The sequence below is a fragment of the Channa argus genome, chromosome 9, assembly GCF_033026475.1.
Source record: "Channa argus isolate prfri chromosome 9, Channa argus male v1.0, whole genome shotgun sequence".
Lineage (NCBI taxonomy): Eukaryota > Metazoa > Chordata > Actinopteri > Anabantiformes > Channidae > Channa > Channa argus.
This window is the reverse complement of record NC_090205.1, coordinates 247409-260401: the sequence shown is the minus strand read 5'-3', so window position 1 is coordinate 260401 and position 12993 is coordinate 247409. Positions and strand designations below refer to the sequence as shown.

At 41.2% G+C, this 12993-nt stretch overlaps 1 protein-coding gene across 3 annotated transcripts in view; it reads right to left on the bottom strand.

Annotated features, from left to right (window-relative positions):
- Window positions 1–1095: 1095 nt before the first annotated feature.
- zeb2a (zinc finger E-box binding homeobox 2a) overlaps window positions 1096–12993 on the bottom strand; it is a 51599-nt gene continuing 39701 nt past the window's right edge. For 2 of the 3 annotated variants that reach the window (XM_067515404.1, XM_067515403.1), the window contains exons 8-10: window positions 10750–12653; window positions 7298–7478; window positions 1096–3941 (exon numbers count right to left, since the gene is read on the bottom strand). In XM_067515404.1, coding sequence (XP_067371505.1) covers window positions 3343–3941; window positions 7298–7478; window positions 10750–12653 — 2684 coding nt within the window. In that variant the 3' untranslated portion in view covers window positions 1096–3342. The remainder of the gene's footprint in view (window positions 3942–7297; window positions 7479–10749; window positions 12654–12993) is intronic. The other variant, XM_067515405.1, reaches the window with a different exon arrangement.

Sequence of the window (12993 nt, the reverse complement as noted above, 5' to 3'; positions counted from 1 at the left end):
GTCATTACGTCGCCTTAAGCTGCGTGCGGATTGCCCTCCTCCCGCCCCTCTGGCCGAATAATTATTTTAAAAAGTAAAAAAAAAAAGTAAAAGTAAACACCGGTTACTAAGGAGATAATCTAAAAAGTATGTAACATACGTTCACGTACAATTGAAGAATGAAAGTACTCGTCTGTTTGTCGTGGATGGTCACGTGACTTGCCCATCGTAAAGAAGGAGTACACCGGAAGCTCCAGATAACTGCAGTAAGTCTGTTGACCTTCCGTTTTTTCCGCCCAGCGAATACTCATGTCACAGCAAGTGGAAGAAAGCAGTGTGTTCTGTACATACAGCACCTGCTGCAGTATTTCACTCAGTAGAATCAGCTGTAGAAGTTAATCATATTTACTCATCTTACTGCTGCAGCAAGGGAGTTTTTGTGTAATTGTACGTAATCTTTGCATTGTAATTGTACTTGTGTTTAAGTTTCCGTTACTTGTTTGCAAGGATTGACTGTTTTACAAACCATATTTACAAAACAATAGGAGTATATCGTGGTGCTAGCTATCCATGAGAACAAAATTTGGAGAGAAAGTGCAAAATTTGTGTTTACTGTTCACCATGTTGTGACGATCCCCTACGTCTTTCTTGGTGGTAGGTCAGTATGTTACCATTAAACACAGTAGTAGTGGTTAGTACCATTGGGTAGAAGTGAATGTGAATGTGAAGGTGGACACGCTGTGTTAACTGTTGGGGGACGGGATGCCATCTTGTGAGGTATGTATTCAGTGTGCTGCGGTGGTTACAATAGATTAATGTTTTGTTTCGATGCAGATGGGGCCAACAAAAATCAGTACTCCTCTACTGACCATCTGTAGAGATGCTTTTCAAACTCATGAAAGGAAGTCAGGGAGTAGGAGTAATAAGACAGTAGCAGTAACATACTGAGGTAGTGTGTCAGCTTTCAAACGCTTACATTAGCATCTATCCAATGCTGTTTATTAGCATTACAAAGAGAAAAAAGGTTTTTTGTTCAGCCTGAAACATCGGACAAAGTAAATTAAGTTGCAACCTTTTTGAGCACTAGCAGCAGCAGCAATGCTAAATGAGAAAGCCTTATAAGAAGAATAACACAGCTTTATTAAAATTTAATTTGGCTACATTTATTCGAGCATGGTCATTTGCAAGAGAAATTCAAAATTCAATAATAATACTTCAGATATTTCAGGAATTCCTTCAATCATCATCAGTCCTCCGTCACCTCTTCAGTGGGATGAATAAAGTGGATTATTTTAAGTCTAAAAAATACAGTGTTTTCACAATAATCATTGTATCAAAAGTTCCCCAAATTTAGAATTTCCAGTAGTTTCAAAGAAAAAAAAAACAAAAAGAAAATATAGTGAAAATTTTCAAATACCACAGACCCTCTTCATATTTTTTGCTCCAATACTCAATGACAAAATCAGTCTTACTAAAATATATCTATTTGTGAGGAACTATAATACTGTACACTACAGTATGAAATAAATAAAATTAGGAAATATAAAATGAGTCACATAAATAAAGTGGTAAATTCTCAAAAAAAATTGTGTTGGAAAATTCAACAAAAACAAAGTAATACTGACAATAATAATGTTGTGGATCAAAAAAAAACACAATTGCACAAACATATGTAAACTAACAAACTTCTGTCTATCTATGCTAATACTGACAAATCAAAACAAGATGAAATATTTATTTTAATACTGAAGCAGAGCCAAGAGGACACAGGTGATGTACACTGTACAGGGATGGCACTTTGCAGACAGGTGAAAAGGTTTGCATATAATAAGGCTTTCTCTGGAGAAAAACACAAAAAAAGGCTCTTTCCTTTTTTATTTTGATCTTTTTGAGCCCTTTCATTTTCCGCTTCTTCCTGTCCTTTTTTAAGACTTACATCAACATTTTATTTTTAAAATCACACAGGTTTAATTGTTCCTTCACATAAAGAAAAAAAACTGAGGCCCAAAATTGTGTGGTTAGTTGGCAAAAATAAACAGGATAAAAAACAAAAGTCACAGTAAATAAAAGGAGACAAAAGTACAACAACAACACTGACAGAAAGTGTTTGAGGCTTTCCCCCTCTTTTTTTAATCATTTTTTTTATTTTGTAGTGATTCAGGGATTTGAGTGCAATTTCCTGATGTGGGATTTTGAGCACGAGACACAGGAAGTTAAAAATATTATAGCACCACACAGCTTTTAGGCCTTTATAATACTGTACATTAAAAACAGCTTTACTTTATTTCAATTTCATTATAGTGATAATCATTATTACTTCCTTTATTTAATTTTTTTGCATAATGTGGATTTTTAAACAATCCAACCCAGCTTCATGACATGGATGTCTAAGACATCGTGTTGGAGCTCCTGTCAGAGGCTGTACGACAATGATCTGGGAGTGAAGAGACAAAAGTGACCCCCCTCAGGCGTGGGAATAATCACATGTGTAATGTGACCATGGATTTCTCTGGTTCTCACTGTGATCTCATGGATAGTAAACATGAATACTTTACATATCTTTGTGAACAACACTGGTCCCATTTATTAACGGGAAAACCATGAGGTCCTGAGTGGTGGCAGACTGGATGACTGATCCAAATAAAGGTTTCAGTTCTAGCTTATTAATGCATATTGAAAACTTAGACTGGTTCCAGATCTGCTCTGTTCCAAATGATAAAGTCAATAAAAGCTTAAAGGACAATTGGGTCTTTGTATTTGGCCATTTCCACTGAACTTTAGCTTTTGCTCCACATCCAAAACCTTTCTGAGATAATTTGAGTAATTTGTACTAGTCTAAAATTTGGACATTTTAGACTTTCTGATGTTTTAATGCAGACTGAAAAAGTGTGTTCCCTGTAAATGACTATGCAGGATATGGACTATGGCAGTTAGGCTTATAGCCCCAAGCTACGAATGACTTGAATTGGTTTTATACTAAAGACTTCTTAGAGACCCCACAGACAAAACCCGACACATTAGAGGTCACAGCTCGATGTTTCTGTAGTTTGGATTTTGGCTGTGCAGTCACTCCCTGTAATCCAATAGGAGGAGACTGGAAAGAGTAATGTCCTGACAGAGGTAATATTTCTGTTATCAGGTTAAAAACACTTATGGCCCTTTTAAAGTAACTATTTGCACTGTTTAGACTTTTTTTTGGCAATCAATAAACCAATAATTTTCCAATAGATCCTTCCCCAGGCTGACAACCCCCCAGCTCTGATTGCCCCGACGCCCTGATAACTTCTGTACAGTCCTTTAAACAGGAGATCCCGAATTGAACCAATGTGTCCAATGTTCCAAAGCTTTTTCTTATTTTCTGGATCAGTCCCCCTGGTCCGACTTGGCTTCTGTCTTTCTTTCATGTGAAATTTCTTCCATCATCACGTCCTTATCCTCCTTGTCCCTTGTCAATTCCATCTGGCTCCTGCTGTCACGTTCCTCCTCTTCCTCTGCCTCCTCTCCTTCCCTGAAACTTGCCTCCTTTCTGTCTGTCACCTCCTCGTACGTCTTATTATCTAATCTCCTCTTCTCCTGTCCTCCTCCCTCGCTGCTGTCCTTTAGGATTGTACCCCCACCCTCCTGCTGGTCCCCGGGGTTGGAATATTCGATTGGCCCTAGACCCTGCAGGTAGGCCCTCCTCATCAGCAGCTCGGTGGGCTCCAGACCTCCCAAGACCACCCCTCCTCCCCCTCCCTTGTCCCGTGCCTCCCTCTCAGCTGCCTCACGCTCCTCTGCCTCTCTCTTGCAGTAGGAGTAGCGGTGGTTCATGTGCTGCGAATAGGAGCCCGAGTGTGAGAAGCGTTTGCCGCACTTGTCGCACTGGTAGGGCTTCTCTCCAGAGTGTAGTCGCGAGTGTTCGATTAGGTGGTGTTTGTGTTTGAAGGCCTTCTTACAGATCTGACACTGGTGAGGACGTTTCCCTGCAGAGACAACACACAGGAGAGACGGGCAGTCAGAACAAGAACAGGGAGAAATTATTAGGTACAAACAACGTGCATGATCAGTATAAACCAGATCCTGTTGTTCCAGAAGGGGAAATGGACTGAACAGGAAGTTTACAGGGAGCTTCATGTGTTATAAAAGATCCTTCTCTATATGTAGAGAACAGCACTACCTACAACAGTTTTTCTCTCATTTCTATAGACAACTGAAGGACACTGGTTTGTTAAAGATTATAACAGATTATAATAGATTATAATTTATCAAGATGATCTTCTAGTCTGTTGGAGAATTCCCAGTTAGGCAGTGTTGGTCTAACATCGTGTCTGCATTTGTTTCCACTCTGGAAGCCTTTACTATACAGAGAGTACAGAAAGGAGATAAAAAGGAAACATGCTTCAAAAAAGTGAGCGAACATAGGAAACACTGGTTATTATTTGATTTCTGCAGAAAAACCAAGTGAAAAACTGCACCCCCTTAGTTAAGTTCCATCACCGGGTTTATACAGGTTATGGTAAATAATGACAATTATGCAAAGTTTGTGTCCCCCTTTATAAAAAGTTCTCTAATGCTTCGTTTGTCCTCTCTTTGCCTTTATTACCTCCTCTAGTCTCTTTGGGTTCCCTCTGAGCAGCATTTGTTTCCTTTTTAATTTGAGCCTATTCTTCATGGAACAATGGTTCTAAGTCTACTAGATTGGTGGTTGCCTGCCATGTACAACCTTCTTTAAATATATCCACAGGATTTTAGTGATGTTTTAGTCTGAAGATTGGGAAGGTCAAAGAAAAACCTTCAGTTTATTCTTTTTAACCCTTAGGACTCAATAATCACACCAGTGAGATTGAGTCACATGGTTAGTTTAATGGGAAACATTTTTTGATGTGGTACAAATTGTAAAATCAACCATTTTCAAAAACAAATGCAGACTCCTAAGGGTTAAACCATTCTGAGTAGACTTTTCTTTGTGCTTTGGATCATTGTCTTGTTAAAGGATCCATGTCTCTTCATTTTTAGCTTTTTGATTGATGGTATTCACTCCTCCTACAGATAATGGATGGCTTTAACTGTTCTCATAGAACCTTGTACCTTGTTTTGTGGCTCTGACTGGAGAGTTGTTGTGTGTAGACCCCCCTAAAAAAGCTTTGATGTGTTTGGGTTTGTGGGTTTTTTGGGTTACGTTTATACATGTGTCTAGCAGGAGTATTATAGCTGGACTAATAAAAAGACAGACAGAGCTGTAAAGTTAGATCCTGGTTCAATACCGTACCCTGGCATCTGGTTGGGATAGGTGAAAAATAGTGCTTGCCCCTCCCTCATCAACACCATGGTGCCTTTACCAAAGCTCCAGTGTGAATGTGATCAGGATGTTCCTTAATGACTATACATGTGAATGGTTCCTGTTGAACCTGGACCATGTTTGAGGAGAGACGAGTTTTCTAACATTACCAACACATCTAACCTGTACAAAAATCCTTCTCTGTCTTGTCTTGTTACGTAACTGTGTGTGTCAAAATTAGAAATAACTCTGTGGTCAGTGATAATAATACCAGATCCCCCTCCCTCCTGACACACAGTAACTCACTAATACACAATCACACTAACACACTGTTGTGGATTTACTATGACACGTACGAGCAGACATTTCTTCCATCTGACTGAACAGGATGCTCCAGTCTGCTGCCAGCAGGCCGACTGAAAGCCATCCAAATGCATCCCACGCACACATGAACCAAAAACACCATGACCATGCCAACATAAACACACATATAAATGCACACGTCCTCACTAACACACATGCAGGCAGATCGTAGCCACAAATAGACCTGGAATGGCTGTAACATCCACCACAGCTGGCATACTTTGCTGCAACGCACACAAGCACACGAGTGGTGTGGCAAAAATAACAGAGACGGAGAATCCCTGCTCTGAGTGGGGGGATGGACATGAACGAGGGATGATGCAACTGAATGAAAGAGATGAAGGTAGAACAGGTCAAAGCTTTAAAAAAGATGGTGCTCAGGTAGCATTTGTGGTTCCTGCCATACTCCATGTAAAAACACAAAACAAAAACATAACATAGGTTTAACATTTAAAGCTCCTTTACGTAGATCATACCAGTTGTTTTGTTTCATGGACAGAATAAAGGAGACATGCTGCAAAATGATTAAACTGCAGGAGGACCAAAAAATCCAGACAAAAAAAGAAGTCTGATTTCTAGTGAACCTGGGTGAAAGATACAAATGGTTTTAAAGACTGAACAACAGTTTTTTAAATGATGCTGCAAAAACCAGACCTACAAAGGACAAAATAGACTTTTTCATTTTGATAAATATCTCATAAAGATTTTGTGTGGATTCATTGTGATGGACCGTATCACATATATCTGACGTGTGATTATTTTATTCATCAACATTCATGACAACTCAGTTTTATGTTGATCTGAGCACAATATGTCCTCTTTAAAATCTTTGGTATGTTCATACCAAACGTCAGAGGAAAACAAAACAGATTTCAGCTTTAGTGGTGCCCAGACAGATCAGAAGAGACAAGTGTATTAGAGCCTTTGACAGAAACCTTAAATCTATGTTGTTAACATGTTTATTACACCACATGATCATCCTGGTATGGTGCTTACTCTGAGGTCCCCAAAGTCAGCTTGATCTCTCTCTAAAACAATAGATGTCAGTTGTAAACTCAAATACACCTGTGTGATGACAGGTCAGAATGTCTCTGCAGGTCTGTAAAAACCCTACAGACTAACTACAAATTCATAAGGAAGATATGGCTTATATTCCATTTTCCCAAGTTTCATCCTGATGTTTAAAATCTAGAATAAAAATAGAATAAAACCAAAAAATAAAAACCTCTGTTTAGACAGACTTACTGCTTGTGGGACAGTGTTATAATTACTATGCGTTATTGTCCATTAAATGTTTTTATGGCGCATTTCTATCAGCTGCTGTGACATAATCCCATTTACAATTTTTTTCTAGTGAAGAAGAAATATTTCTGGACAAACACCAACATGCACACACCTTCACCTTCTTACTTCTATACAAACATCACAGCATGAAAATGTTGCTTATGTTTCTGATATAAGCAACATTAAGTAAGCCTCTCCATTTGAAATGATCCCTACCCCCTCCTGAAAAGAAAGGAACATGTTAACGGATTACAGAGAACATCAGAACATAACGGAAGAGAAAAAGAAAAAGCCGGGGAGCTACGTGACTAAAATCAAGGGGAGAAAATGAAAATCTGAGGACATCATTTATAAAGGAGAGGGCAAAAAGCATCGGGGTGGGGTGAGAAAGAAGTGTCCAAGTGATGTATATACCTGTGTGCTCATATTTGTGTCTTAGGAGGGAACTGGTCTTCTGGAATGTTTTGTCGCACAAGTCACACGCGTACATACCACTTTCAGTCTTCTTAATCTTCTTCCTGGAGAGAACCGGATCGTTGTCTGCCAGGTCATCCAGGCCTGACAGATAGTCTGCCGTCCCGTCCAGCAGCTCCCCCTGGGACACAAAGACACATCGTTTCAGCACGTCTCATAATCCCACACCTGTCGCCTTTACAATTAGAGACACCTTCTGCTCCACCCCCCCCCCCCCCCCCCCCCCCCCCCCCCGCCTCCATGATCCCAAGTCTGGACAGAGCTTAGCAACCCGACCTGGGTAAGTCCCATTCATCCAGGGGACACTTACAAAAGAGGGGGACATATGGGAAGGGGAGGCTTGGTAATGAAGGGACAATGTTGACAGATAAAGACACTAAGTGAACTGAAGTGAAACAGTTTTCTTGATACCAAATTAAACTCAGAGAAAGATTTTCACCTTTTATCAGCACAAACTGGGACAAAATTGTTAATTGACCGGCTTTTTATAACAAAAACTGAAGTAACCGTTGAAAATAAGAACTATGATAAAATGTTTTGAAAAATTTTTCATCAACAAATAAAAATATTAAAATGCTCATATGAAAGTCAGACGTCTTAAAGTAAAGTTGTCCCAATCAACCTTCAGCATGTGTGGATTCAAACTAAATCTGCTCAACTGTTAACAAGAAGCTTCTTACATTCAGTAACGTTCTGTCAAGGTTTATGAACTAAATTTATGTACAATCTATATAGAGTTATAAAAAAGAAGGACAAAGATGTTTCTGAAAAGACCATTTAAAATGAAGAAATGTTAACGTTAGTTATAGTTGGATCTGTTCAGGAAGTTCAGGATTATGGTGACTAAGAGCGTAGTCACACTAGGCAGGGATACCTTGTTCCCTGCCCGAGTACCGTTGTCCCCCCTCCCCTCTCTCCTGCTGGGTGGCACTCAGACTGGGTTATAGCAATCCCAGCATGCTTACATGCCTGCCATGAGACTCTGTGTTTTGTAAAGAAGTGCTACCTCTCATAATCACAGACTTGGAGTTCTGTTTTACGATAACAGTAGTGATATATACCAAGATGACAGCAGCCCTAGCTGGTCCACCTCTGCCGCTCCCAACCAACACAGTATTTTGCACGCGACTCCCAACTGGACTCCCAGGGAGCTCTGCGAACTCTGTTTTGTGGATTTGGATATTTCTGTAAAGAATTGTAAATATAACTCACTGTACAATATTGAGCAACAGGTAGCCACAGTAGGAGTGAGAAGCCCTTTTTTTTGTTACTACCTTTTCACCTGTTTTGGGTTAGGAGTTCAGGTTAGGCACCCTGTCATTTGTTTTGTATTCATTTGGTTGTTTAGGTAAGACAGGGATGGTGTTAGAGTTTTTGTTTGTTGTTTTGGGCACTGCTCACGTCCGAAGTAAATAAAGTAGCTACCGTTTACAACACTTGGTCTGGTTTTGCTTGGGAATGGAAGCAGTGGTGGGGCACATCATGTTATGTCTAGGTTCGCCTAGACAAGGGGCATAACAGTACTGTGGCCAAGTCCAATGAACCATGCTTTCAATAGTCAAATGAACTGGGGTCAAGCGTGTTCGGGCATGGTATAGACTGCCTTAAATCTACTTCTACACGTTAACTAAAGAAATGTTACTGTCACATTTGACTGATTCAAACTACATCAGTCACTGGCAGAATAGATCACAGAAAAAATCATCAGCCTTATTAACTCTGCGGGTTCTACTCCTAATCTTAAGCTTCCAGTCATATCACACTATCTTTTTCAGTACAAGGACGGGGCTGACTGTCATAGTTTTATCTGTGCTCAAAGTTTCTCTGAGCACTCGACTGACCTCCTGTCTATGCTGGCTTTCTATTTTTAAAGAAGTCATCGAGGTGAATCCAGTATGTGCTACAGTCATTGAATGTTAAGAGGAAGAACCAAACCTGACCAAACACTGACCCGACTCCAGTTTGATACCATTAAAAATATTGTCTCGCTCTCAGCTCCACAAGTGTCTGTATATTCATTAGCTGACTCTAACAGATTTTTGAATTTCTTTGACAGTAAAGTACAGGAAATTAGAGACAATATTTCTTCCTCACACACCTATACTAGAGGTTCTCCTCTCCACACTTGGTACTGTTTTTCCCTGTCAGCCTCGGGACAAAAAAGATGAAACCTTCTTCTAGCCCTGTTGGCACGGTACCAACCACTTCACTATTAAACGCTATTGATTCACTTGGTCTGGTAAATATGATAAATTTGTCTCTTTCTACTGGCACGGTCCCCTCCTTTTTTAAACAAGCTATAGTGAATCCCATTCGTAAAAAGCCAATCCTGAATGCTTCTGACCCTATAAACTACAGGCCCATATCTAAACTGCCTTTCATGTCCAAAATTTTAGAAAAAGTGATAGCCCAACAACTTTCCACTTATCTGCATCATCATCATCAAATCTTGGACAAGTTTCAATCAGGTTTCCGCAAAATGCCCTCATCAAAGACAGCCCTCCTTAAAGTGTCAAGTGACATTCTGATGGCGGTGGACTGAGGCCAGTAAACAGTGTTGGTTTTAATGGTTCTAACCTCAGCATTTGATATAGTTGACCATAAAATTTTGCTAAATTGTCTCCAAAATGTTATTGGTTTGTCTGGCTCTATACTTTCTTCATATCTTACTGATAGAACTTTTTCTGTTGCGATAAACCAGATCATGTTTGACTCTATGCCTTTTCCATGTGGAGTACCACAGGGATCAGTTTTAGGTCCCTTGCTGTTTTCATTGTATATAACACCTCTAGCTCGGATATTTTTTAGAGATGATCATACATGATTTAATCTCAACTCGCTTGGATTATTGTAATTCACTCTTCACTTGTCGTAACAAAAGTGTTATAAATCGTCTTCAGATTGTTCACAACTCAGCAGCAAGGCTTTTAACAGGAATAAGAGTAGAAGATCCCACATCACACTGGTTTTATATTCTCTTCACTGGTTACCAATCTAGGCTCCTAGGCTGTGGAACACTCTCTCTGCGTGTGGCTAATTCTGCTGATTCAGAATCAGAAGACACTCTTCTTCAGACGAGCTTTTAGCTGACTTGGCTCTTATGGTTGCATCTTTGTTGTAGTTGTGTTTTAATTTATATTTAATGTTTTATTGTCTGTATTATTTTCTCTTTTTTACATTTTGTAAAGCACTTTGTGATTTTATATATGAAAGCTGCTATACCAATAAACTCTTACTAAAACTCTATGTTGGTTTATTTTGACAATTATGAACCATTAAACTGCAAAAATCAGGCTTGTCCAACCATCAGCCATGGAGTACAGACAGATTTTTATTCCAAACATTTGCAAAATGTACATCATTAACTTGCCCATATTATTCAATATTCTTACCTGGAAACCTGTTTTCTGCTGGTACTTTCTCCTCTGCTGCATTTCAGCAAATGTTGTTGCTCCGGTGGCAAAGGTGTAGGCCATGTGAGGGAGGAAGCTCATGGGATCGAGACCTGGGTAAGGTCTGAGGCCTGGGATGGTGGCCTGGGCAGGAGACATAAAGGTGGGTGGAGGAAAGGCTCCGTGAGGTGGCAGGGAAGTGTAGACAGGTCCTCCAGCAAAGTGATTAATGCCAAAGAGAGGACTGTGGCTTTTCTCTAGGTTGTAAACAGACTTTCCTCCACTTTCAGAACCCAGGATCTCCTTCTTGATGTTGACCAAGTCTAAAGGTCCAGACCCCTGCTGTTGTCCTTGCAGCTCTCCATTGTGCTCAACGATAAAACCATTAGGTCTCAGTCGCTTCTCTCCTACAGAGACCTGCTTCTGTGCCATGTCTTTGGGCAGTGACAGATCCAGTGGTATATCCCCATGGGCATCCTCAGAAGCTAGGCTGTTTGGAGTATAAGAGCTACTCATAGAGTTTTTGGAGGAAGTAGAGGAAAGGTTGAGGGGGGATGGAGTGTTGCTCCTTAAGTGGTCCAAGGGGTCTAGTGGTTTGTCCCCTGTTGTCTGCCTACTGGCTGTAAACTGATTGGCTTTTGTGAGTCTGTGGGAGGCATCACCATTAGTGATGGTGCCTTGTAAATCTATGGCATGAAGTGAATTCGGTGACCGGCTCAAACTGTCCGGTGCACCATGTTCATGAGAAGGTGACTTTTTTCTCATACTGCCTCTGTGGTTGTTTTGGCTCTTCCACTGGGCAAACCACTCCTTGACAAACTCTTGTGGAAGGCCTACTGCTATTGAAATCTTAAGTAGTTCTTCAGAATTTGGCTCAGTGTTCATGGCAAAGTAGGTCTTAAGCACTGACATATGGTATTTAAAAGTGTTGGTGGGGCTACTGGCACCCTCATTGCTGGGAAGCTCAGAGGGCATGACCCCCTTGTGGCTGACAGGACTACTCTCAGCTGGCTGCAGGACCGCTTTGATCTCCTCATTCATTTTGCACATGTAGCGCTCATGTTGGTGTAGCGGGATGGGCCCAGGGAAAGTCTCCTTGCAGTACTGGCAGGAATATGGCAGGAATTGGTTCTGGCCACTTAGATCCACTGAGGGGTTTGGCTTTTCATCATTCACTTTGATCTGTCTCTTGGAGTCATCGATCAGGCTCTTCGCCTCATTGACTTTCTCCAGCGTGTAGTCAATGATGCTCTTTGTGGGGCTGCTTGAGCTCACTACCTGAAAGTCAGCCTGACCCAGCTTCTGTTCCTCCATCTGAGCACCCAGCTCCTTCATGTAGGCCCTAAGCTTGGAGACCTCTTCTGGGTTCTCATCCATCTTCTGCCTGTACACCGTGTTGTCCACAATCTGAAGTACCTTCTGCACTTCACTCAGGTTGTTTCCTAGAGGTCCTGTAAAGCCCATCAAGGGGATGTCTAGCCCCATACCTCCCAGGTGTTGAAGGGGGCTCTGGGAGGAGCTGTGAAGGCCTAGGGGGCTTCCACCATGGCCGTTTAGATAAATCCCAGTTCCCCCAAACCCGGGCTGAGAGGCCAATAGCAGTCGGAAATCATTGAAGTCAATGGGCTCAGGCTTGATGTTGAGGTGACCCTGTGGGTCTTGAGCGCCAAGTAGTCGCCCATTCTGCCCATTCTCGAGTTTGTGTCGGAGCTGGGCGAGGGCAGGGCTTCCCGGCGATGAGGTTGTGGAGTTGGGGGAAGAACCAGGCTTGCTGTTGTTTCCATTGCGTACTCGTCCGTTGACAGCGATCAGACCGATGCATTTCTTGCTGCTGATGTGGGAGCTGTAGGAGCCAGAGTGGGAAAACCTCTTCTTACAGTTGGAGCACTCGTATGGCTTCTCACCTGCAACACAACATTAAAACATATGGATTGTTATTTTTTAAAATATTTTCTATTCTTTCGACAGATTTGAGATAGTACTGACACTTTAAAAAAAAAATCTGCGTTCCAATTTGGTATCTGCTCATGTTATTGTTGTTTGATACAAAGCAGAGTGATACACATGTTAGAATAATTGGTGACAGTAAATTGCCTGTAGGTGTGAGTGTGAGTGTGAGTAGTTGTCTGTCTGTGTTGGCCCTAAGACAGACTGGAGTCCTGTTCAGAATGGACCTAGCCTCTCGCCCAATGACAGCTGAGATAGGCTCCAGCCCACCCATGACCCTAAACAGAATGAGCTGGT